This window comes from Staurois parvus, unplaced genomic scaffold (assembly GCF_062004578.1).
Source record: "Staurois parvus isolate SC_StPar_1 unplaced genomic scaffold, SC_StPar_1.0 ptg000295l, whole genome shotgun sequence".
Classification (NCBI taxonomy): Eukaryota; Metazoa; Chordata; class Amphibia; order Anura; family Ranidae; genus Staurois; species Staurois parvus.
The window spans coordinates 390080-418066 of NW_028318091.1; the positions used below are offsets into that span (position 1 = coordinate 390080).

A 27987-nucleotide genomic window follows, 5' to 3' on the forward strand; every position below is an offset into this window, starting at 1 on the left:
TGCAGATGATAAATTGACGTTTAGGAGCTTTTCTGTGTTTTTTTCAGCAGCCCCTGAACTCTCCCTAATGTTTTCCTATATGTCCATGTACACATTGTCGTTTACAGGCAGCTGAGTTTAGAGTCGTTTTTTTTTTTTCAAGGAACAAACTTGCGCTTAGGAGTAGATTTTATTAGCGTTTCAAACGCCAAACGCTTGTACACGCGGCTAACTGAGTTTATAAGCGTTTCAAATTTTTTTCCAGATGCTGTCCAGAGCCTTTTTTCATCATGCAAAGCATTTTCCCCGTACTCAAATGGACCCGGTACACCATACTTTGAGGTTTTGCATGAAAGAAAATATGTTAGACGCCGCTGCAATAATTTCTGCACAGAAATGAGCTGGAACACATCCAAACACCACAAAAAAAAAAAAGACAGCTAATCCCAACAAATACTGCTTTCTCTACTTTTCTCAAAAGGTCTGAAATAGTTAATTTTTTACAGTTTTTAGTGCATTCTGGGCATTTTGGAAGGTCTCCAGAGGTTATCTTTAAAAAACGCTTCTAAACGCAAACGCTCATAAACGCGGTATGCAAACGTGGCTAAACAGACATTTGTAACCTACGTTTTCTAGCAGTTTCCATCGTTCAGAAGTGTCCCGTGTACATGGAGCCAAAGGGGCCAAAGGAGTCAAACTGAATTTTTGCAACAATGAGCTTCATTTATGGTCGTTATACAATATAATCAGCTGTGTAAATAAATGCAGGCTGTCTTGAAATCCAACGACTGAATGATGCAACACTGAATGGAGCGATTCTTGAAAACAGGTCCATTGTAAATAAACAGATATCGACGAGGCGGCTATAAAAAAATAAAAAAAAAGGCTCCCCAGGCTTACTGAGAATTGTTCCTAATCAGTGCTTGGATTGTATATTATATAATGTTCAATGTATTTAATGCCATAAGAGGTGCAGGCATGCCTGGGTAAGTGCTGCCATTGTGACAAAGGAAGAAAGAAAGTCTCTGGGATAAAAGGTCAGGCGGCACACATTGAAGTGACTTAGTGCGGCAGGACTCGGAGGATTATGTGCTGGACTCACACTGCGCCTCCCGACTAGACAGCGCAGCACTGCCACCGCTAAGCTTCATTACACCTCCAATTACCGGAGTGCCCCTGTGAGCCTTAATAAATGTTACATTATAGAAAGGGCAACTGTGAGATCCCAATAACATTGACTCTTTGCTGGCCAGACAGGATTAAGCTCAGCTAGTAATATTGGATGGCTATACAGGCATGATAGAAATAATGATCCTGTAAAAGCAAAGCAATTCAATGTAACTGGAAATTCTATTCATCTCCTGGTAAGGGATGTACAGTCAAAGTTTATACACATGTGTAAGGAACTGCACAAGGACTGTACAAGGACTACACCACTACAAATACAGTGACGTCGACAATCTTGTCCCTGACATCCTTGGACAGCTCTTTGGTCTTTACCATGGTGGAGAGTTTGGAATCTGATGGTTTGATTGCTCCTGTGGACAGGTGTCTTTTATACAGGTAACAAAAAGAGATTAGCAGCACTCCCTTTAAGAGACTGCTTCAAATCTCAGCTTGTTACCTGTATGAAAGACACCTGGTAGCCAGAAATCCTGCTGAATGATAGGGGATCAAATACTTATTTCCCTCATGAACATGCAGATTAGTCATCATTTGTTAGACATGCATTTCTTTTGAATTTTTTGTTGCTATTATGTCTCTCAGTGTTACAATACACCAAACATTCGATTTTTAGACTGATAATTTCTTTGTGAGTGGGCAAACATTCAAAATCAGTAGGGGTCAAATACTTATTTCCTTCACTGTACACACTTTAGCTATTAACCACTTGAGCTCCAGAGGATTTACCCCCCTTAATGACCAGGCCTCTCTTTTTGCTACTCAGCGCTGCACTAATTCAACTGATAATTGCGCGGTCATGCAATGCTGCTCCCAAATGAAATTTACGTCCTTTTTTTCTTTCGGTGGTATTTGATCATCTGTGCGCTTTTTATTTTTCACGCTATAAACATAAAAAGGCCACCGTATATGTACAGTGGCTGGGCGGCATGTAGTTAAGGCATGCTAAAGTTTTAGGGCCGGTTCACACTACATGCGTTTAAGTTGCTTTTTTTCTGCATCCAAAACACACAGAAAGTAGGTGATATGGTTGTCAATGTCATAGTTCACACCAGTGTTTACAGTTCCAGTGCGTTACAGTTGCAGAAAAAAAGTAGAACAGGCTGCATCTTTTCTGCACAGCACTGAACTGGAATGCAGTAAAACACATCAAAAGCGCACCAGAACGCACCAAAACGCACTGGAACATACGTTCCTATTTAAATTGAGGAAAAAGAGAGGGGGAAAAATGAACTGGAATGCATAAAAAATGCATTGAGACACGTCAAAAATGCATCAAAAACGCATCTGGACTGCATTTCTATAGTGTGAACCAGCTCTTAAAATGTTACTAAACCCAGGACCCTGCATTCACTATATCTGCTCTCCCCAGACCGAGCATTCACTATATCTGGTCTCCCCGGACCCTGCATTCACTATATCCGGTCTCCCCGGACCCTGCATTCATTCCATCTGGTCTCCTCGGACCCTGCATTCATTCCATCTGGTCTCCCCGGACCCTGCATTCATTCCATCTGGTCTCCCTGGACCCTGCATTCACTATATCTGGTCTCCCCGGACCCTGCATTCACTATATCTGGTCTCCCCGGACCCTGCATTCACTCCATCTTGTCTTCCCGGACCCTGCATTCATTTCATCTGGTCTCCCCGGACCCTGCATTCATTCCATCTGGTCTCCCCGGACCCTGCATTCACTCCATCTGGACTCCCCGGACCCTGCATTCACTCCATCTGGTCTCCCCGGACCCTGCATTCCCTATATCTGGTCTCCCTGGACCCTGCATTCACTCCATCTTGTCTCCCACAGTACACAGAACATGGAAATGCAATTGTTTTAGTAAATATAAACTGCTAAATACCTTTTCTCATCAGAAGTATATAGCAGTCTTGTGACTTCTATCAGTGTCCAGCAGAGCACTGGTTAAAGCTTTGTAGGAGTAGTTTTCATTCTGCTCTGACTGTCCTATGAGGCGGCATGACCCCTGACCTCTGTCTGGACAGTGCTGATTGGTCCTGTGCTCATCACATGCACCCTCTCAAAGAAATAAATCTCTAGCCATACACATGAAACTGAGCATATGCAGTGACTCCTAGAGCTCGGTACCATCAGGAGATGGATTGGGGACTGATGAAGAAGTGGAGGATCAGAGAAGACAGGATCAAACAGCCTTTTTACACATTGTGGAGGATTAACCCCTTAGGTTCCACAGTGAGTATACCAAGCATGCTTTACTGCATATACCAGGGGTTGGCAACCTGCGGCTCCGGAGCTGCATGTGGCTCCGTCATCACTCTGCTGTGGCTCCCTGTCGCTGAAGATATGTCAATGTGCGACACCCCGCCGGACACTCCACCAGACATCCCGCCGGAAACCCAGTCTGACTTCTGCCAGACACCCGGCCGGACACCCTGCTGGACAACCCACTGGACACCCCGCCGGGCAACCCGCTGGACACCCTGTCAGACTTCCCTCCAGACATTCTGCCAGACACCCGGCTGGATACTCTGCCAGAAACCCATCTGGACACCCTGCCAGACACCCATCCGGACACCCCACCAGAAACCCTGCTGGACACCTCACCAGACACCCCGCCAGACATCCTGCCAGACACCCTGCCGGACACCCAGCCAGACACCCTGCTGGACACCCTGCTGGACACCCTGCTGGCACAAGATTTATTGTGATAGGGCAGCCAACCTGATAAGGCAGCCAACCATGGATAAATCCAAGCACCATCTTACAGCCGCGATGTGCAGATGCTGTGCGCTGAGGTTCAGAAGCAAAAATCACATAACCAGGTAAAATAAATATTTTAACTGGCTATTATTTTGCAAACATATATTTTACTTTGTTCGGTGAATAAGCCCTTTTTTTATTCAGGTTGACAGCTGACTGCACGCTCCAGTACACGTTGGCACACACATTTAAAAGTAACCTTCAACCCAGTGATTTTTTTTCGGAGTTCAAAATGTTTTTGTTGCATGGAGAAATAAAAATGTGTTGTCTCTGTAGCAGTTCATTGATTTCATAAATGCAACACACTATAGATTTTTTATACATAGCATAAAGGTAAAAAACAATATATTCAGTGTTATCTTCATTTTAGATGTCATAAAGGTTTTGTGGCTCCGTGTTTTTTGTGGGTCCATATGGCTCTTTGAGTGTTCAAGGTTGCTGACATATACAGACAGATTTTTACTATTGTGGGTTTAGTATCACTTTACCTTTTAGGGCCCATTAAAGTGTATTTTATGCTAAATAATGATTAAAATAAATGATAATCATTTTTTTTTAATTTGCCGTAGCAAACATGTTCCATATCAAACATGTCACGCTTTAAAATTCCACACGCCTGTGGTATAGCAACAAACTACAGTACATTAAATTGTCCATAGGTGACGCTTTAAAAGCCTCAACAGGCTACCAGTTTGGAGCTGCACATTAGGTCCGCTGCTAGAATTATTGCTCTCACTCTGACGTTCGCAGTGATACCTCACATGTGTGGTGCGCTCACTGTTTATATAGGCATGCGGGACCTATGTGCATATTCACATTTGCGCATGAGCATGTGGGCACTTTACATCTTTTTTATTAGAATTATTAATTTAAAAAATGTTTTGCACTGTACCTTAATTTTTTTATGTTTATACCAACTTTATTGCTATCACAAGGGATGAACAGCATCCCTTCTAATAGCATGGGCCGTGACAGGTCCTCTTTATGTAGGGATTTGGGGTCTACATGGCCCCATATTGCTCCTCTGACCTCCAAAGCATCTGATCAAACTGAGATCGGTTTGATGAGATGCTGTACAAGCCGGTAACAGCTTGGAAACAAACAAACCGAAACTGGAAGTGACACAATCCTTGCTGCTTCTGGTTTCTGATGTCATTCTTTACAGGGAATGCGCCCTGATTTGTCTCATTAGTACCCCAATGGGACAGGAGTGCCCGCTAAAGGCGGCGGGAGGGAGAGGAGACATGCGTTCACATTTGCGTTTAAGCGCCGGTGATAGGGACGCTTTAAATTCTTTTTTTTGTTCTTTTTTTCAATTAATTATCTTATTTCAAACTTTTTTTTTACATTGTCTCTTATTTTTTCTTTCTATCAGCTTTATTGCAATCACAAGGGATGAACAACAGCCCTTTGCACAGCATGGGCCGTGACAGGTCCTCTTTATGTAGAGATCTGGGGTGTGTTAGATCCCAAATCTCTCCTCTTTTCTCCGATCAGGAGACGTGTGTTCACGTTTGCTCTTAAGCATCGGTGATAAGGACACTTTAATTTCTTTTTTTTTTTTTTTTTTGACACAATCCTTGCTGCTTCTGGTTTTCGATCTCATTAAAAAGGGGTGGGAACTTCCGTTCGTTCCACTCTTCACAGGGAATGTGACCTGACTTGTCACATTGGTACCCCAATGGGACAGGAGAGCCCAGTAAAGGTGGCGGGAGGGAAAAGGGACCTACTTCCACTGCCTATAAATGTGATCTAGTGCAGGGCTTGAAATTTCCACTCCAATGGCAAGTCTAAACTATGGTGGGGGCAAGTGTGTACCCCAGGGCTGTCTTGATGAGCAGGCTCGGAGCTCAAGCCAGATCTGTCATTGGCACTGGGAGCTGTCAGACTGCTCAATAGCTGAGCGAAGTTAAAACAAAGCAAGGAGTGTGTGCTGTGCTCTCTGCCTCCCCGTAGAGTGCAGTACCCGGCTCTGTGAGTGAACAACGAAGTACTGCAACTTTTTATGGGGGGGGTGTACGTGTACATGTGTGTGTATTTGTGCGTGTCTGTGTATGCATGTACAATTGTACATGTGTCTGTGTGTATGTATATGTATGTGTGTTTATGTACATACATGTGTGTTTATGTATGTACATGTGTCTGTGTATGTATGTACATGTGTCTGTGCGTGTGTATTTCTGTGTATGTACATGTATCTGTGTGTATGCGTGTCTGTAGGTGCCTGTGTGTGTATACACATTTATGTGTGTGTACATGTGTCTCTGTGCGTGTGTGTACATGTTTCTGTGTGTGTGTATGTATGTGTGTGTGTATGTACAGTCAGGTCCATAAATATTGGGACATCGACACAATTCTATCATTTTTGGCTCTATACACCACCACAATGGATTTGAAATGAAACGAACAAGATGTGCTTTAACTGCAGACTGTCAGCTTTAATTTGAGGGTATTTACATCCAAATCAGGTGAACGGTGTAGGAATTACAACAGTTTGCATATGTGCCTCCCACTTATTAAGGAACCAAAAGTAATGGGACAATTGGCTTCTCAGCTGTTCCATGGCCAGGTGTGTGTTATTCCCTCATTATCCCAATTACAATGGGCAGATAAAAGGTCCAGAGTTCATTTCAAGTGTGCTATTTGCATTTGGAATCTGTTGCTGTCAACTCTCAAGATGAGATCCAAAGAGCTGTCACTATCAGTGAAGCAAGCCATCATTAGGCTGAAAAAACAAAACAAAGCCATCAGAGAGATAGCAAAAACATTAGGCGTGGCCAAAACAACTGTTTGGAACATTCTTAAAAAGAAGGAACGCACCGGTGAGCTCAGCAACACCAAAAGACCCAAAAGACCACGGAAAACAACTGTGGTGGATGACCGAAGAATTCTTTTCCTGGTGAAGAAAACACCCTTCACAACAGTTGGCCAGATCAAGAACACTCTCCAGGAGGTAGGTGTATGTGTGTCAAAGTCAACAATCAAGAGAAGACTTCACCAGAGTGAATACAGAGGGTTCACCACAAGATGGAAACCATTGGTGAGCCTCAAAAACAGGAAGGCCAGATTAGAGTTTGCCAAACGACATCTAAAAAAGCCTTCACAGTTCTGGAACAACATCCTATGGACAGATGAGACCAAGATCAACTTGTACCAGAGTGATGGGAAGAGAAGAGTATGGAGAAGGAAAGGAACTGCTCATGATCCTAAGCATACCACCTCATCAGTGAAGCATGGTGGTGGTAGTGTCATGGCGTGGGCATGTATGGCTGCCAATGGAACTGCTTCTCTTGTATTTATTGATGATGTGACTGCTGACAAAAGCAGCCGGATGAATTCTGAAGTGTTTCGGGAATATTATCTGCTCATATTCAGGCAAATGCTTCACAACTCATTGGACGCTTCACAGTGCAGATGGACAATGACCCAAAGCATCCTGCAAAAGCAACCAAAGAGTTTTTTAAGGGAAAGAAGTGGAATGTTCTGCAATGGCCAAGTCAGTCACCTGACCTGAATCCGATTGAGCATGCATTTCACTTGCTGAAGACAAAACTGAAGGGAAAATGCCCCAAGAACAAGCAGGAACTGAAGACAGTTGCAGGAGAGGCCTGGCAGAGCATCACCAGGGATGAAACCCAGCGTCTGGTGATGTCTATGCGTTCCAGACTTCAGGCTGTAATTGACTGCAAAGGATTTGCAGCCAAGTATTAAAAAGTGAAAGTTTGATTTATGATTAATATTCTGTCCCATTACTTTTGGTCCCTTAATAAGTGGGAGGCACATATGCAAACTGTTGCAATTCCTACACCGTTCACCTGATTTTTATGTAAATACACTCAAATTAAAGCTGACAGTCTGCAGTTAAAGCGCATCTTGTTCATTTCATTTCAAATCCATTGTGGTGGTGTATAGAGCCAAAAATGTTAGAATTGTGTCGATGTCCCAATATTTATGGACCTGACTGTACATGTCTGTGTGTGTGTGTACAGGTGTCTCAGTTTGTGTGTGTTTGTTGGTGGCAAGTAACTCTAAGGCCTGGCCATTCAGTCACAATCACTTTTACCTAAAAGAAAATTGCCGGCAGAAAAGAACGTTACTAAGACCATGGCTGTGGCTGCATTCATTATTCTGGTATAACCACTTCAACATGAGCCCGTATATATATGGCCTACAGGAGGGAAGTGGTTAAGCCACAAAGAATGAATTTTCAGGGCTAATATCCATTTCAGAGAGCATGACAGGTTGAACTGGCAGTTCTCCTTTAACCACTTGCAGCCCAAGCACAGTAGATGTACAGTGAGTGGGTGGCAGTTGCAGGCCAGGTGATGTCTTGGTATGTCGCAACCTTTCCGCCAGGTTTTGGGCAAGCATGCACGCACCCCTTGCCAACCGGTGCTGTGATTGGACACAGCATGAGTTTGGCAGCTGATTTCAGCCAATGATCTTGGCTGAAGTCAGCTGATCGGCTGTGCCCACACACAGAGTTCTGTGTTTTACAAAACACAGGACTCTGTGTACAGGGAATGGCGATCTGGCTGTTTATTCACCCTGCAAAGTAAAAGCAGCATGCATTACACACAGTTAACCCTTTGATTTCCCCTAGATGTCAACCCCTTCCCAGCCAGTATCATTAGTACAGTATTATCACTTATCACTGTGTTTATTTTATTTTAGGTACTTATATAATGTTGTCAATTTATGCAGCACTTTACATATTTATTGTACACTCACATCAATCCCTAAAGGGGCGTACAATCTAAGGTCTCTAACTCACATTCATACATACACATACTAGGGCCAATTTAGAAAAGAGCCAATTCACCTACCAACATGTCTTTGGAGTGTGGAGGGAAACCAGAGTACCTGGTGGAAGCCCATGCAGGCACAGGGAGAACATGCAAGCTCCAGGCAGGTGGTGTCGTGGTTGGGATTTGAACCACCAACCTTAGTACTGCCAGGCGGAAGTGCTAACCACTTAGATGCTGTGCTACCCCCAGCATTAGTGTCAGGGTCAGTCAGTTAGTATACCTCCCAGCCAGCATCAGCCAGTGTCAAATTGCCCGTCACACTATCTCAATCCCACTATAAGTCGCTGATCACCGCCAACACCATTATAGCATCGTAGCTGCGTAGATTACAGTATATTATATACCATAGTTTGTAGACGCTGTAACTTTCACACAAACCAATTATTATACACTTAATGGGATTTTCTTGTACCAAAGATATGTAACAGAATACAGTTTGGCATAAATTTATGAAGAAATCTGATATATATATATATATATATATATATATATATATATATTACAATAGAAAGAAAAAAGATTGTTTTTTCCCCCCATAATTTTCTCTTTTTTTTGTTTATATTGCAAAAAAACAAAACAAAACAGTGGTGATCAAATACCACCAAAAGAAAGCTCTATTTGTGTGAAAAAGGGATATAAATTTAATTTGGATACAGTGTTGAAAGACTGAGCAATTGCCAGTTAAAGTAACACAGTGCTGAATAGCAAAAAATACCCTGCTCTTGAAGGGAGTGAAACCTTCCAAACGACAAGTGGTCAAAGAGAATATTTCAGAGGGAAAAAAAAGAGCACAAGGGAGTAAATTATCAGCAGAAGAGGAATCTTAAATGGGCCCCAAATGGGCAAAGCACAGGTTCCTCTTAAACAGAAGTACTTTTACACATTTTTTTTTTATTAATTATTTTATTGTATAATGTGACCTGAGCGTTCCACGCTTTACATATAGTGTTATATAATTGTAGTCTTTGCTCAATATTGTCATTAAAAAGAAATTGAACACTAAGCAGGATAGCCTGTAGATTACATTTCGGGCCCTTTAGCTCTCCAGTCTCTATGAGTGTGATGTCATTTAGAAGGAAATATGAATGTTGGAGAGAACGAATAGTTTTGAAATCATTCCTGTATAATCTACTACTTCCACATGTATCATATGCATCCCCTAAATGTCACGGCTGCATGCATAAATCATGGAACCAAGAAGAGCGAGTGTTAGGGAGCGGACGCTGGCGCTGATCAGCCCCTCTGCGGCTGCCGGGGTTGTTATGGCTTTAATGACACCTTTATCCGCTCCTGTTTATTGTACCCCACACTCCAAATCTTACTAACAACTGTCACATTAGATGAAAATAAATGTGCTGTGTATACGAGTCGACCAATATGTCAACCCAACATTTCATATTCCTGATATGTGCCTCCTGTACTATGTACTTGTATGAAGACGTTTTCTGTTCTCTTTGTATTGCTTCCATTGTGTAAAATCCCTGGCGTCCCTGCCAGTCCCTCTGCTTTCCTATTAAGATCTGACCACACTAGGCATTGGAGCACAGCATAGTCAGTTTTCTAGCTGTGCTGGGAACTCAGCCTGCTCTCCTCTAATGACACTGTTCAACAAATTTTTATTTTTTGCCAGTTTTGGAAACAAAAGGATCCATTTCTTAATGAATTTCACATTCTGAGTTCAAATATAACAATGAAATTTGTCAATTGGCTCTAGTTTTTCTGTAAACGGAAAGTTTTCTACTATAGGCGTAATGACTACATAATGCACAATAATTATATAGATAGATGTCTTTCCACAAATATAAAGCAAGTGATATTGACTACATAACAAAGCCTAAATGGCATAATATATTGCATAGGATTACCAAGAAAAATTTTAGCCATAAGCTAAGTTGAATCATTTTAATACTTAGGATTCTCACTAGTTTTGTCTTCAGTTTGTGTCGGTTTTGCTTCTCTTGGCTTTTCTCTTGTATTCGAGGAAAGGGCTATCTCTTACAACTGCACGTGACTACACGCTTCAGGTTCTTCCTCACTTGACTCAACCACGAAGGATTCTGGTGCTTTAGGAATTGGTAGCCCCTCTCCATGAGGAACTGGACGTATTGCCGATGGAATATTTGGATAGTGCACAGATAACTTTTTCTTCTTATTTAGCCCTTTTACAATTGGAGGCACCATACAAAAGTAACAATTACTAACATGATCTGTTGGCTCTCTCCAAATCATTGGCACAGCGAAAGGCATAGATGCCTTTTTTCCATTCAACCATTGCTCCAGTGCCGTCCCACAAGAATTGCAGCATATATGTGGTGCCCAGCTCTTGTCCTGGTCTCCTATCTTGCAGCCAAAACACAAGTTGTAGGCTTTCTTAATCATTCCTGTTATCCTCCTTTTTTGTGAGATAAAAGTTATTTCACCGCAGATATAGCAGAAATTATCTGCTTTATTCACACAAGTTCGAGGCATTACTGAGTAGCCTATATAAGCATAAAACGAAATGTAAAGACGCTGTCCAACTACAATCAGCTACAGATACTGCAGCTTTTATGCAGTGAAGTGATGCAATTAAAGGCTAATATTGCATCATCTCAGTATACATGCAATTTTCTATTGGTCACCAGTATCAATTGCGCAATATGCAGCTGAAGTTGCATCATAATTTTGAATGGCTTACGTCATTAGATGGGTGAATATATCATGGAAACTAGAGCCAATCAACATTTTTTAGGGTCATTTTCGTTTTCAGCACCCCAAAATTATGTAAGATTAGCTCATTTTATGCCCAAAACTTTTTACCTGTTGAACAGTGTGATCAGACTTGTGCTGACAAGTCCCCCCCCCCCTCCCCTGCACAGGCATTCACTAGGAAGACCTCCTCCCCTAGCTCTATAAGCTCCTTATGCAGCTGAGAACAGAGGGAATGTGATCATTTATAAAAAAAAAGGGAAAAAAAAGTATTTATAATTTTTTTTCTACACTATATTGCCAAAAGTATTTGGACGCCCCGCCAAATGATTGAATTCAGATGTTCCAATCCCCTCCATGGACACAGGTGTATACAATCATCACCTAGGCATGCAGACTGCTTCTGCAAACATTGGTGAAAGAATGGGTCGCTCTCAGGAGCTCAGTGACTCCAAGCGTGGTCCCGTGATAGGTGGTCACCTGTGCAATAAGTCCATCCGTGACATTTCCTGGCTACTAAATATTCCACTTAAATCAAGGAATGCGCTAAAACCACAAACTATTCCTAATTTAGTGTAGAAACATTAGTGCAAAAGATATATATATCTATTATCAATTAATATCAAAAAATATCAAAATTATGTGCAAAACATAAGTAATTTAAATAATTAAATTTGTGAATATAAAAAAAACAAAAATGTCCAATTCTGAATTTCTTCAAATGTCCAAATAAATCCTTTCCAAATTCAGGTGCTCTCAAAGAAATTGTGCCAAAATCCACCACCAAAAGTAAAGTTGGGTAACTCACCAGAGCTCCATGCTGATCAATCTCTAGATCAGCAAAAAACGCTTTTTGCTCTGGGAGCAGATGCAATGAATCAACTTCTCAGGTGTGATGATCAATAGCTACACATTCATCCATAAGGTAGGTATCCACCACTCAATATAATGGTTCTAGGAGCATTATATCACTCTCTCTTTTTATATCTCTCCACCGAGGTCATGTTTGGGAATGAAAGAGAAAAATCATGGTGCAGCCAGTTTTTTTATAAAAGTATCCAACAATTTAATAAAGATTTACACTCACAAAAAGGGTGTCTTCACCGACACCAGTATAACAGCATAAAACAGCAAATGGTATAACAGTCTCCTGTTCCCCGTACACTCACTACAGCGCTCGTGACTTAATTTTCTCCACAAACGTCAGCATCCAGTAAGCCCTACTAGTTTCGTCATGAATGACGTCTTCAAGGGGCGGTTGATTCATTGCATCTGCTCCCAGAGCAAAAAGCGTTTTTTGCTGATCTAGAGATTGATCAGCATGGAGCTCTGGTGAGTTACCCAACTTTACTTTTGGTGGTGGATTTTGGCACAATTTCTTTGAGAGCACCTGAATTTGGAAAGGATTTATTTGGACATTTGAAGAAATTCAGAATTGGACATTTTTGTTTTTTTTATATTCACAAATTTAATTATTTAAATTACTTATGTTTTGCACATAATTTTGATATTTTTTGATATTAATTGATAATAGATATATATATCTTTTGCACTAATGTTTCTACACTAAATTAGGAATAGTTTGTGGTTTTAGCGCATTCCTTGATTTAAGTTATAGCACTAAGAAATTCATTTGGTTTCTTTGAGGTGGAATTGCTGCTTTAAAGTATTAAGGGTGTGGCGCTTTTATTACACTTGTGACTAAATATTCCACGCCAGGGCCGGACTGACAACTCAATAGGGGATCCTGGGGCCCCTGTGTCCTTGCCCAAACTCAAAAAAGCCTATGAAAAAGGTACCAGGGGCATCTCATAGGGCCCCCTACTGACCCCTGCCCTCGGACAGTGCCCGAGTTTCCAAATGGTCAGTTCGCCCCTGTTCCACGGTCAACTGTTAGTGGGATTATAACAAAGTGGAAGCAACTGGGAACAACAGCCACTCAGCCAACAAGTGGTAGGCCACGTCACATGACAGAGCAGGGTCAGCGCATGCTGAAGCGCACAGTGCGCAGAAGTCGCCAACTGTCTGCAGAGTCAATAGCTAAAGACCTCCAAACTTGGTGTGGCCTTCAGATTAGCACAACTACAGTGCGTAGAGAGTTTCATGGAATGGGTTTCCATGGCCGAGCAGCTGCATCCAAGCCTTACTTCATCAAGTGCAATGCAGAGCGTTGGATGCCGTAGTGTAAAGCACGTTGCCACTGAACTCTAGAGCAGTGGATATGTTTTCTCTGGAGTGACTAATCAGGCTTCTCTGTCTGGCAATCCGATGGATATGTCTGGGTTTGGCAGTTGCCAGGAGAACGGGACTTGCCTGACTGCATTGAGCCAAGTGTAAAGTTTGGTGGAGGGGGGATTATAGTGTGGGGTTGTATTTCAGGGTTTGGGCTTGGCCCCCTAGTTCCACTGAAGGGAACTCTTAAAGTCTCAGAATACCAAGACATTTTGGACAATTTCATGCTCCCAACTTTGTGGGAAGAGTTTGGGGATGGCCCCTTCCTGTTCCAACATGACTGCCCACCATTGCACAAAGCAAGGTCCATAAAGACATGGAGGAGCCAGTTTGGGGTGGCGAAACTTGACTGGCCTGCACAGAGTCCTGACCTCAATCCCATAGAACACCTTTTGGATGAAATAAAGTGGAGACTACGAGCCAGGCCCCCTCCCCCGACATCAGTGCCTGACCTCACAAATGCACTTCTGGAAGAATGGTCAAACCTTCCCATAGACACCCTCCTAAACCTTGTGGACGGCCTTCCCAGAAGAGTTGAAGCTGTTATAGCTGAAAAGGGCGGGGCCAACTCAATATTGAACCCTACGGACTAAGACTGGGGGGGCATTAAAGTTCATGTGCGTGGAAAGGCAGGCCGACCAATACTTTTGGCAATATAGAGTATATACTGTATACACAAATGTTTTGTCTTTAATTTCTATTTTAAACTGAATGAGTTGTTTTACAAGGTGAGGCCTTAAATATACTTTAAACTAATCTAATGTAACCTAGGTATAGGAATATATGCTGACATTATCAAGACGGCTCACCAGGTAAAAAGATCATGGCTTAGTGGTTAGCTCCTTGTAGCACTGGGGTTCTTATCCTGGTCAGGACTCTATCTGCCTGGACTGTGCATGTTCTCCCTGTGCCTGCACGGGTTTCCTCCAGTTTCCTCCCACACTCCAAAGACATGCTGGTAGGTTAATTGGCTCCTGTCTAAACTGGCCCTAGTTTGTGTATGTATGAATGTGAGATAGGGACCCTAGATTGTACGCCCCTTAAGGCAGGACCTGCTGTGACTATAAAATACACATACATATAAATACGCTTTGTAATCAGAGTCCAGCATCAAGTAAATTAAACTCCTGGGGTATTGATCTGGTCAGGTAAGTAACAGAGGGGGATGGTAATCAGTTTCAGCTGCTTTGGTGTTAATGAAATTAACAACTGGTGCACTACATGGGCAACAATGACACAACCCCCAAAACAGGAATGGTTTTACAGGTGGAGGCCACTAAAATATTTTTCCTTACTCATCTTTTCTGACTGTTTTTCATTAGTTTTGCATTTGGCTAGGGTCAGTGTCACTACTGTAACATGAGGCGATACCTGGACCCTACAGAGGTTGCACAGGCAGTCCAACTCCTCCAGGATGGCACATCAATACGTGCCATTGCCAGAAGGTTTGCTGTGGCTCCCAGCACAGTCTCAAGAGCATGGAGGAGATTCCAGGAGACACGCAGTTACTCTAGGAGAGCTGGACAGGGCCATAAAAGGCCCTTAACCCATCAGCAGGACCGGTATCTGCTCCTTTGTGTAAGGAGGAACAGGATGAGCCCTGCCATAGCCCTACAAAATGACCTCCAGCAGGCCACTGGTGTGAATGTCTCTGACCAAACAATCAGAAACAGACTTCATGACGGTGGCCTGAGGGCCCGACATCCTCTAGTGGGCCCTGTGCTCACTGCCCGGCACCATAGAGCTGGATTGGCATTTGCCATTGAACACCAGAATTGGCAGGTCCACCACTGGCGCTCTGTGCTTTTCACAGATGAGAGTAAGTCCACCCTGAGCACATGTGACAGACATGAAAGGGTCTGGAGAAGCCGTGGAGAACGTTCTACTGCCTGTGACATCGTTCACCATGACTGTTGTGGTGGTGGGTCAGTGATGGTCTGGGGAAGCATATCCATGGAGGGACTCACAGACCTCTACAGGCTAGACAATGGCACCCTGACTGCCATTAGGTATCGGGATGAAATCCTTGGACCCATTGTCAGACCCTACGCTGGTGCAGTGGGTCCTGGGTTCCTCCTGGTGCAGCGGGTCCTGGGTTCCTCCTGGTGCAGTGGGTCCTGGGTTCCTCCTGGTGCAGTGGGTCCTGGGTTCCTCCTGGTGCAGTGGGTTCTGGGTTCCTCCTGGTGCATGACATTGTCCGGCCTCATGTGGGGAGAGTATGCAGGCAGTTCCTGGAGGATGAAGGACTTGATACCATTGAATGGCCCCCACACTCGCCCAACCTAAATCCAGTAGAACACCTCTGGGATGTCATGTTTCGGTCCATACAACGCCGCCAGGTTGCACCTCACACTGTCCAGGAGCTCAGTGATACCCTGGTCCAGATCTGGGAGGAAATCCCCCAGGACACCATCCGTCGTCTCATTAGGAACCCCCCCCTGACGTTGTCAGGCATGCATACAAGCACATGGGGGCCATAGAAACTACTGAGGACCATTCTGAGTTGCTGCAATGAAATTTCAGCAAAATGGACTGGCCTGCTGCATCATTATTTCACTTTGATTTTCAGGGTGTCTTTGAATTCAGTCCTCTGTAGGTCGATCATTTTCATTTCCATCAATGGGGCGTCCTTACATTCCTAACACATTACCCCGTCCATATCAGGATAGATATCCAGCAGGAGATTTCTCCCCCATTGAGATCTGATGGGTTCAAAGTCTTTCATTTTTGTGAGCCGTGTACATAATACATATAAAAGTGATGTCAGTGCTGATAAATAAAACAAATATTCAGCATAATATAGGCTGTGCCAAGCCAGGCCCACTTCATGGATGACAAGGAGAGGACAAATGTATCCGTGTCATCGGTTCACCTGTGCACATCCCATTGGACTCATATGGAGAAAACAGACCAGAAACAGCCACAGTATGGAGCCAGATTGATACCTCTGAAAGAATTAGCAGGGCTCTTTTTTCAGACAGGCACTAGAGGGGGGGTAGTAAAAAAAAAGAGGGGGGTGCCTGAGCCAAGGTTTTACTGATCCATAATACTAAAAAAAAAAAAAGGGAGTGGGTGGCTGAGCCAAGGTTTTACTGACCCCATTACTGAAAAAAAAGGGAGTGGGTGGCTGAGCCAAGGTTTTACTGACCCCTATTACTAAAGAAAAAAAAAGGGAGTGGGTGGCTGAGCCAAGGTTTTACTGACCCCTATTACTAAAGAAAAAAAAAAAGGGAGTGGGTGGCTGAGCCAAGGTTTTACTGACCCCTATTACTAAAGAAAAAAAAAAGGGAGTGGGTGGCTGAGCCAAGGTTTTACTGACCCCTATTACTAAAGAAAAAAAAAAAAGGAAGTGGGTGGCTGAGCCAAGGTTTTACTGACCCCTATTACTAAAGTAAAAAAAAAGGGAGTGGGTGGCTGAGCCAAGGTTTTACTGACCCCTATTACTAAAGAAAAAAAAAGGGAGTGGGTGGCTGAGCCAAGGTTTTACTGACCCCTATTACTAAAGAAAAAAAAAGGGAGTGGGTGCTTGAGCCAAGGTTTTACTGACCCCTATTACTAAAGAAAAAAAAAAGGGAGTGGGTGGCTGAGCCAAGGTTTTACTGACCCCTATTACTAAAGAAAAAAAAAGGGAGTGGGTGCCTGAGCCAAGGTTTTACTGACCCCTATTACTAAAGAAAAAAAAAAGGGAGTGGGTGGCTGAGCCAAGGTTTTACTGACCCCTATTACTAAAGAAAAAAAAAGGGAGTGGGTGGCTGAGCCAAGGTTTTACTGACCCCTATTACTAAAGAAAAAAAAAGGGAGTGGGTGGCTGAGCCAAGGTTTTACTGACCCCTATTACTAAAGAAAAAAAAAGGGAGTGGGTGGCTGAGCCAAGGTTTTACTGACCCCTATTACTAAAGAAAAAAAAGGGAGTGGGTGGCTGAGCCAAGGTTTTACTGACCCCTATTACTAAAGAAAAAAAAAGGGAGTGGGTGGCTGAGCCAAGGTTTTACTGACCCCTATTACTAAAGAAAAAAAAAAGGGAGTGGGTGGCTGAGCCAAGGTTTTACTGACCCCTATTACTAAAGAAAAAAAAAAAAAAGGAAGTGGGTGGCTGAGCCAAGGTTTTACTGATCCCTATTACTAAAGAAAAAAAAAGGGAGTGGATGGCTGAGCCAAGGTTTTACTGACCCCTATTACTAAAGAAAAAAAAAAAAAAAGGAAGTGGGTGGCTGAGCCAAGGTTTTACTGACTCCATTACTAAAAAAAAAGGGAGTGGGTGGCTGAGCCAAGGTTTTACTGACCCCTATTACTAAAGAAAAAAAAAAAAAAGGAAGTGGGTGGCTGAGCCAAGGTTTTACTGACTCCATTACTAAAAAAAAAGGGAGTGGGTGTCTGAGCCAAGGTTTTACTGACCCCTATTACTAAAGAAAAAAAAAAGGAGTGGGTGGCTGAGCCAAGGTTTTACTGACTCCATTACTAAAGAAAAAAAAAAAGGAAGTGGGTGGCTGAGCCAAGGTTTTACTGACCCCATTACTAAAAAAAAAGGGAGTGGGTGGCTGAGCCACGGTTTTACTGAATCCCCCCCCCCCCCCGGCTACCCATCCAAATTGTTATAACTCAGACAAGGCTGTACATTTGCTGCAGCCACAATGCTATGCAGCCACGGCATTTTTAACTCCGGGTGTAATGCTTGGCAGGCGGCACCACCTGTCAGACTTTAAGCTCAATGGGGCTGCACTGCAACCATGAACTGAATGCTCGGCTTACAGTTACAGCGTGGTCTTGCGATGTGAAATGAGCATTCAGCTATATAAAAAGAAAAGTTAAAAAAACTATAGTAGTGACTCCTGAACGCCTCCTAGCGGCTGCAATACCACAGTCTGAAATGCAATCCACCATGGATCACTTTTCAGAGGGAGGTAAGCAGTAATGCAAGTCTGAAAGAAGCCTAAAGCAGGCCAAAGACGGGTCGAAAACCGGACGTTTTTTTAAAAAAAAACAAAACGAAAAATCGGTTGTTCGATCGGCCGACGTTACCACCAACGGTAAAAAAATCAACCGATTTTTGTCCCGTCTATAGCCGGCATTTAACCCCATAATTACTTCTGTCCCTTGCAGAGACAGGGGAGCACACAGGGGAGCAATACATAAGAACAAGAAGAAGAATAAAAGCAGAAGAATAAAAAGAAAAAGGAGAAGAATTCCAGTCCGCTATTATATTTTATATGAAAAGTCTGGCAGTTGCTACATTGTATCTATTTGTATCCATTTCGGATACAGATGTTTTTATTCGGATACAAATAGATACATTGTTGCAACTTGCAGACTTTTCATATAAAATATAATAGCGGACTGGAATTCTTCTCCTTTTTCTTCTTCTTGCAGATCACGGCTCACGCGCAGATTTTCTATCGGTAAAACGATCGGCCAATTTGCCCATCATTGCCTGGAAAAATCGGCCAATCGTCCAAATCGGCTGCAAATTTTCCAACATGCCCAATAAAAAAATGCGCAAAAAGCCAGAAAAATGGCCGACCAATTAACCCACTAACGGTGCGAAAATCGGACGGTTTTTTTCCGGACGAAAAATTGGCCGATATTCGACCCGTCTATGGCCTGCATAAGAGTACCTGCAGCCCCATATTTGTAGATCAGTCTGCACTGCCGCTCCTTTATAACATGGAAACCATCTGTAACACAACAAAGAGAACAAACAAAGCACTCCCTGCATTTCACAGCCGGTGACCTATCAGACCTGTCCATTTACTGCTGGTTTCCATGTAATGCTGAAGATTGGTCTCCAGGCACTGCCCTGAGCGTGCATCAGGATTACCCCAACCATACATTTGTTACACGCTTCCATTTACACGTCATAACGTAAAGCAGTATTAAACCCAAAAGATAACATTTATTATATTACAACTTATGTCATGGCTGCAATAGTTTTCTTTTTTTTTTATTTTCTTTTCACCAGGTGATCTTGCCAGTAAGTTTGTTGCTTTTTAATAAAGCAAGCTCTCTTGCAGATGTAGCAGTTAGAAGGATAAGAATGAATATGAATCCCATAAGAAATAAAAGAAATGTGTTTTGCCGGCTCACTCGTGTTTTCTTTGGAAATGGTTCATCCTGTCGATTCTCAAGGGGAGGTAAACTTTGAGCACAACTGTATATACTGCAGAAATATCCATATCTGTCTGTTATATTTCACCTGACTTTACCAGACCAAGCTGTCCTGCAGATGTAGCAGTTACAGGGATGGGACAAACCATCTACCGCTGACAGGGGTGCCTGTATAATCAGACGTGTGTCCCCTCTACATCCTCATCCCACTAATTGTTGTTACAGAACCTTCTGCAGATTGAACTAGAGTCTCATAGGAATGCGAAACTCACATGAAATGCTAGTTAAAGCTGCATGAGAGATAGCCTAGAGCCACATCAGAGAAAGCCTAGAGCCACATCAGTAAGACCCTAGAGCAACATCAGAAAGATCCTAGAGTAACATCAGATACAGCCTACAGCCACATCAGTGAGCACCTAGAGTCATTTCAGTGAAAGCCTAGAGCCACATCAGAGACAGCCTAAAGCCACATCAGTGAGAGCCTAGAGCCACGTCAGTGAGAGCCTAGAGCAACACCAATGAGATGCTAGAGCCACACCAGAGACAGCCAGGTGTCATGTCAAAGAGAGCCTAGAGCCACTTAATAGATAGCCTAGAGCCACATCAGAGACAGCCTAGAGCCACATCAGTGACAGCCTAGAGCCATGTCAGTAAGACTCTAGAGCAACATCAGAACGATCCCAGAGTAATGTCAGAGACAGCCTAGAGCCATATCAGTGAGCACCTAGAGTCATTTCAGTGAAAGCCTAGAGCCACATCACAGAGAGCCTAGAGCCACATCATAGAGAGAGAGTCTAGAAACACATCATAGAGAGAGCCTAGAGCCACATCATAGAGAGAGCCTAGAGCCACACCACAGAGAGAGCCTAGAGTCACATCATAGAGAACCTAGAGCCACATCATAGAGAGCTTAGAGCCACATCATAGAGAGAGACTAGAAACACATCATAGAGAGAACCTAGAGCCACATCATAGAGAGAGCCTAGAGCCACACCACAGAGAGAGCCTAGAGTCACATCATAGAGAACCTAGAGCCACATCATAGAGAGCTTAGAGCCACATCATAGAGAGAGCCTAGTGCCACATCATAGAGAGCTTAGAGCCACATCAGAGAGAGCCTAGAGCCACATCAGAAGTAGCTTAGAGCCACATCATAGAGTCACATCATAGAGAGAGCCTAGTGCCACATCATAGAGCGCTTAGAGCCACATCAGAGAGAGCCTAGAGCCACATCAGAAGTAGCTTAGAGCCACATCAGAGCGATCCTAGAGCCACATTAGAAGTAGCTTAGAGCCACATCAGAGAGAGCCTAGAGCTACATCAAAGAGAGCTTAGAGCCACATCATAGAGAAAGCCTAGAGCCACATCATAGAAAGAGCCTAGAAACACATCATAGAGAACCTAGAGACACATCATAGAGAAAGCCTAGAGACATATCAGAAGTATCTTACAGCAACATCATAGAGAGCTTAGAGCCACATGATAGAGAGAGCCTAGAGCCACATCAGAAGTAGCTTAGAGCCACATCATAGAGAGCCTAGCATCACATCAGAGAGAGCCTTGAGCCACATCATAGAGCGCTTAGAGCCACATCACAGAGAGAGCCTAGAGCCACATCAAAGAGAGCCTAGAGCCACATCACAGAGAAAGCCTAGAGCCACATCAAAGAGAGCCTAGAGCCACATCACAGAGAAAGCCTATAGCCACATCATAGAGAGAGCCTATAGCCACATCATAGAGAGAGCCTAGAGCCATATTATAGAGAGAGCCTAGAGCCACATCATAGAGAGCTTAGAGCCACATCATAGAGAGAGCCTAGAGCCACATCATAGAGAGCTTAGAGCCACATCATAAAGAGAGCCTAAAACCACCTCATAGAGCACTTAGAACCACATCATAGATAGCTTAGAGCCACATCATAGAGAGCCTAGAGCTACATCAGAGAAAAAGCCTATAACCACATCATATAGAGAGCCTAGAGCCCCATCATAGAGAGCCTAGAGCCACATCACAGAGAAAGTCTATAGCCACATCATAGAGAGAGCCAAGAGCCACATCATAGAGAACTTAGAGCCACATCATAGAGAGAGCCTAGAGCCACATCATAGAGAGCTTAGAGCCACATCATAGAGAGAGCCTAAAAACACATCATAGAGAGCGCGTAGAGCCACATCATAGAGAGAGCCTAGAGCCACGTCATAGAGAGAGTCTAGAAACACATCATAGAGAACCTAGAGACACATCATAGAGAGAGCCTAGAGACATATTAGAAGTATTTTAGAGCAACATCATAGAGAGCTTAGAGCCACATGATAGAGAGATTAGAGCCACATCATAGAGAGCCTAGAGCCACATCAGAAGTAGCTTAGAGCCACATCATAGAGAGCCTAGCATCACATCAGAGAGCCTTGAGCCACATAAAAGAGAGATCCTAGAACCACATCAGAAGTAGCTTAGAGCCACATCATAGAGAGCCCAGCATCACATCAGAGAGAACCTTGAGCCTCATCATAGAGCGCTTAGAGCCACATCATAGAGAGAGCCTAGAGCAGCAATGGGCAAACTACGGCCCGTGGGCCGTATACGGCCCGGCGGACCTTTTAATCCGGCCCGCGGAGCGTGATACTGTCAGGATGGCTGTCAGGATGTGTGTAGGCGGGGCAGCGTGACGAATGTGAGGGGAGCTAGGCTCCTCTCACAGTCCGCCCTGAAGACCGGAACGGCGCGGGAACACGGCGAGAGGAACGCGCGGAGCAAAGGTAAGTAAATTGAATTACTATGGGGGATGAATTACTATATGGGGGATGAATTACTATGGGGGATGAATTACTATATGGGGGAGGAATTACTATGGGGGATGAATTACTATATGGGGGATGAATTACTATATGGGGGATGAATTACTATATGGGGGATGAATTACTATATGGGGGATTAATTACTATATGGGGGATGAATTACTATGGGGGATGAATTACTATGGGGGATGAATTACTATGGGGGATGAATTACTATATGGGGGATGAATTACTATGGGGGATGAATTACTATATGGGGGAGGAATTACTATGGGGGATGAATTACTATATGGGGGAGGAATTACTATGGGGGATGAATTACTATGGGGGGTGAATTACTATATGGGGGATGAATTACTATATGGGGGATGAATTACTATATGGGGGATGAATTACTATATGGGGGATTAATTACTATATGGGGGATGAATTACTATGGGGGATGAATTACTATGGGGGATGAATTACTATGGGGGATGAATTACTATATGGGGGATTATTTACTATGCTTACTATGGGGGAATATTACTATACTTACTATGGATGACACATACACATCATTCATCTACTCTTGGTCCGGCCCCGGGGTCCAATATATGAACCCATTGTGGCCCTCAAGTCAAAAAGTTTGCCCACCCCTGGCCTAGAGCCACATCATAGAGAGAGCCTAGAGCCACATCAAAGAGAGCCTAGAGCCACATCATAGAGAGAGCCTAGAGCCACATCACAGAGAAAGCCTATAGCCACATCATAGAGAGCTTAGAGCCACATCATAGAGAGCTTAGAGCCACATCATAGAGAGAGCCTAGAGCCACATCATAGAGAGCTTAGAGCCACATCATAGAGAGAGCCTAAAACCACCTCATAGAGCACTTAGAACCACATCTTAGAGAGCCTAGAGCCACATCAGAAGTAGCTTAAAGCCACATGGAGCACACAAGCCATTGTCAGATGACCATTGATGTCACTTAGACAGGTAGCTGTACACCCCCGAGCCCAATGCATGCAATAGCTATAAATCCTCAAACCTCCAATAACATGTTTCCTTGGAGAATCCTCATCAACTTGAATGAAAGTTTCTCAATCTTTATATAAAGGAATGCCGAATATATGCAAAATGCTGCTTAAAGCCACATCAGAGATAGCCTACAGCCGCATCAGAGATAGACAAACCCACATTAAGGATAACCTAGAGCCACATCAGAAATAGCCTAGAGTCTAAAGCCACATCATAGTCTACAGCCATATCATAGATAGTCTAGAGCCACACCAGAGATAGACAGTCCAGTTTACGCTACCTGTGATGTGGCTCTAGACTATGATGTGACTTTAGACTATCTATCACTGATGTGGCTCTATGCTATCTATTTTTGATGTGACTTTAGACTATCTATGATGTGGCTCTACACCAGTGGTCTCCACTGCGGCCGGGGGGGGGGGGGCATATGAGGCCTTTGCTTTCTTTTATCTGGCCCTTGGTGGGGCACTATGTGGCTCTAGGCTCTCTATGATGTGGCTCTAGGCTCTCTATGAAGTGGCTTTAAGCTCTCTATGATGTGGCTTTAAGCATGATTCCATATGGATTCAACATCAATGTATATAAAGGCTGAGAAACTAATTCAAATTGAAGAGGATTCTGCAAAGGCAATGATTGGATGTAAATGCCTGCTAGGCTATCTCTGATGTGCCTTTATGCCATCTCTTTCTGATGTAGCTCTAGAGTATCCCTGATGTGGCTTTAAGCAACATTACACATGCGTTCAACATCCCTGCGTATAAAGATTGAGAAATTCTAATTCAAGTTGAAGAGGGTTCTCCAAACATAATAAATGGAGGTTTGAGGATTTACAGAGTCACATCATAAACAGTCTACAGCTACATCAGAGACAGTCTACAGCTACATCATAGATAGTCTACAGCTACATCACAGATAGATAGAATACAGCCACATCACAGATAGATAGTCTACAGCCACAGAAGAGACTGTATATATCCACATCAGACCTAGGCTAGAGCTACATCATAGATAGTCTACAGCCAGTCTACAGTCACATCTATAGATAGTCTAGAGCCACAGAAGAGATTGTCTACAGCTACATCATAGATAGATAGTCTACAGCCACATCACAGATAAATAGAATAGAGCCACATCATAGATAGTCTACAGCCACAGAAGAGATTGTATATAGGCACATCAGAGATAAGCTAGAGCTACATCATAGATAGTCTACAGCCACATCATAGATAGTCTAGAGCTACATCTTAGATAGTCTACACCCACATAGTCTACAGCCACATCATATATATAGTCTACAGGCATATCAGAGATAGTCTAGAGCTACATCTTACACAGTTAGTCTACAGCCACATGACAGATAGTTTAAAGCCACAGCATAGTCTAGAACCACATCATAGATAGTCTACAGCCACATTAGAGATAGTTAGTCTTGTCTAGGCTATCTGCAATGTGGCACTAGACTATGATGTGGCTCTAGACTATCTATCTTTCATGTGGCTCTAGAGCTACATCATAGATAGTCTACAGCTACATCCGAGATAGTCTAGAGCTACATCATTGATAGTCTACAGCCACATCAGAGATAGTCTACAGCTACATCAGAGATAGTCTACAGCCATATCACAGATAGACAGAATAGAGCCACATCATAGATAATCTACAGCCACATCAGAGGCAGTCTACAGCCACATCAGAGACAGTCTACAGCCACATCAGAGAAAGTCTACAGCCACATCAAGGACAGTCTACAGCCACATCAGAGATAGTCTACAGCCACATCAGAGACAGTCTACAGCCACATCAAGGACAGTCTACAGCCACATCAGAGATAGTCTACAGCCACATCTTAGACAGTTAGTCCACAGCCATATGACAGATAGTTTAAAGCCACGTCATAGTCTACAGCCACATCATAGATAGTCTACAGCCACATCAGAGACAGTCTAGTCTAGTCTATGTACAATGTGGCTCTAGACTATTTCTGCTGTGGCTCTAGACTATGATGTGGCTCTAGACCATGATGTGGCTCTAGACTATGATGTGGCTGTAGATCGACATCAGAGATAGTTTAGAGCCACATCCCAGGTAATATACAGCCTCCCCCCGTCTGATGCCCCCCCCCCCTCTCCCAGGCCCCCCTCCCCCGTTCTTGCCTGCTTTTGCCCACCTGATAATGTCATCGTTGTGCCCCAGGAAGAATTTCTGCCCATGTTCCCGGGTGTTGTAGACCACCCCGACCCCGGCCACGAAGTAGACGAGCTCCTTGCCGGCGGTGTAGTAGAGGTTGTTGCGGCACTGGTGGCCCCGGTATCCGTAGACCCAGTCCAGGCGGAGCTGACACCCCGGAGCCGTCCTGTCCGCCATGATCGGTGCAGAGATGGCCGGTGTCCGGCTCCTCCTCCACCAGGGAAGCCTCACTCCGCTGCCACCATAATCCCCTCAACTGGCAGCTGGCAGAGCTCCATGGAGGAGGATGTCCTCACCGCCCCGGCCCCGCGATCACCGGGGGAGGGGAGACCGATGTCCGTCCCTAGGGAGCCGCCAGCATCCTCACTGCAGCATCCCCATCAATCACAGCCCGGGAGACACCGAGAGGACCGAGATCGCTAATACCGCACAAAACAACTAACGACCCCGGTATCGGGGGAGGATACGGCTCCGCTAATTTTCGCTCGAACCACCGGAGGTGAAATAATGACACTCCGCTTCAATCACAGGCGGCGGCTGCGTCAGCGTAGCGGCCCCCCCGCAACACGGAGCTTACGCTGGTACTCCGGCGTAGCGGGCTTAAAGAATAGGGCGGGGCGTAGTTGCTAGGTAAAAGGAGCACATCGCATAGAAACGGCGACGCCAAGCGGGCAAGACACCAGCTGCTCCCTTCTGAAGTATTCTGGGAGTTGTAGTTTTCAGGGCGGGGGTGGTGTATAGAGAGCGCTGGCGGGTCAAAGTGGGGGAAAACTACAGTTCCCAGAGTTCCGTGCGGCGTTGGTCAGGATTTAGCTCCAAGCTTTACCGTTTTTTGCCGTTGAGAGGGATAGTCAGGGAACTGGTCTGAGGAGATTTGTCGGCGGGCAGGTGGAGGGGTTTACCTGACAAGGTGTTAGAGGAACAGGACTGTTTAAATCAGTTAAAAGGTGTAACCGATAAAATCAAAAGTGTAAACTAAATACAGGCCATACACTATGCAGAAAATGAAAAGCGCTTTCGAAAAACGAAACATCACTTGGCACAGATTTTGAAATTTCGAAAGATAAATCGTTCAATAGACATAAATTAATTGGTTTAGCGTTCGGTTGGTTCATATTAGAAAGTAAAATATATATGATCTTTTGACGTCCCCTCCGTGTATTCCTGCTTTTGTATAGAGGAACATTCCGATGAAGTATTTTCTGAGGAAGTATTTCACTTCCAGGCTACCGTTTTCTTGCTCAAAAATCGAATGAATTTTACCACCCACAAACCTTTCAATTTTCATTCAGTAAAAACATTTTCAAGTTTTTCAATAGATTTTTCGGCTCTGAAAAGTTGAAAACGATTATGTTTTTTTTTGCACACTAATTATAAGAAAATCAAACAAGCGTTACAATCGACAGAATTTCATGCGATTTTTTTCAGATAGAGTATAGTCACCATTAAGCCTAGTACACTCTATCAGAAAATTGGACGAAAAACCCATTCAAAGCGATCGTTTGATAATCTGTACACAGCTTTTGAGAGCCAATCACGACAGTTCAGACGAACATTTCCGAAGGGATGTGCTTGAAAAATGTTCTCATTAGTTAACAGAATGAATGATTTTGTTTCATCAATATAATAGTTCTGCATTAAAAATTGATCCACGAAATGTCTTGCACATCTGGGGGTCATGCCCGAGACTGTTTTGTTTTTGGTCTCGTGTGTTTGGCCTCCTTTTCACCTTGTTCCATCTCTCCATATGCCGGGATGCTCGGTATGTCTTGCTTCATTGCCCCATACCGGGCCTCTTGGCTCACCAGCAGAAGTTGGCTTCTTATTTGTTTTTATCGGCCACTAGAACAATTGCCTAGGCCTGGAAGAGTCCGTTTGTCCCTCTTCGGGGGGTGCGGGATTGTATGACCACTATGATGCTCAACGAGCAGATGTCGAGTATCTGCAACGACTCCCACCGTAAATTTTTGAAAATATGGGAGCCGTGGTTGCAATATGCCTTTCCCACAGGCTAGCCTGGGGATGTAATGGCGTTCGATACTGGCGCTCTTGGACCCCTGCTTTTTGCCCCCCCTCCTTTTTTTTTTTTCCCCCTTTCTCTCTCTCTCTGTTTTTGGTGTGACTGGACAGCTGCCTTTAGTTGTTAGTCAGTTGCATTAATGTTTTGTACCTTATGTGCCATTGATAGCCCCTGCGTGGGCGTACCTTTTACCCTGTTGGCGTTAGAGCACTGTTTTCCTTTTAGTTTGCTTTTTT

At 43.9% G+C, this 27987-nt stretch overlaps 1 protein-coding gene across 3 annotated transcripts in view; it reads right to left on the reverse strand.

Annotated features, from left to right (window-relative positions):
* Positions 1–26282, reverse strand: part of EML6 (EMAP like 6) — a 272713-nt gene extending 246431 nt beyond the window's left edge. For 2 of the 3 annotated variants that reach the window (XM_089682712.1, XM_089682711.1), the window contains exon 1: positions 25712–26281. In XM_089682712.1, the coding sequence (XP_089538838.1) occupies positions 25712–25908 (197 nt within the window). In that variant the 5' untranslated portion in view covers positions 25909–26281. Of the gene's footprint in view, positions 1–25711 lie in introns of all 3 variants that reach the window. The other variant, XM_089682713.1, reaches the window with a different exon arrangement.
* Between the last annotated feature and the right edge of the window lie 1705 nt (positions 26283–27987).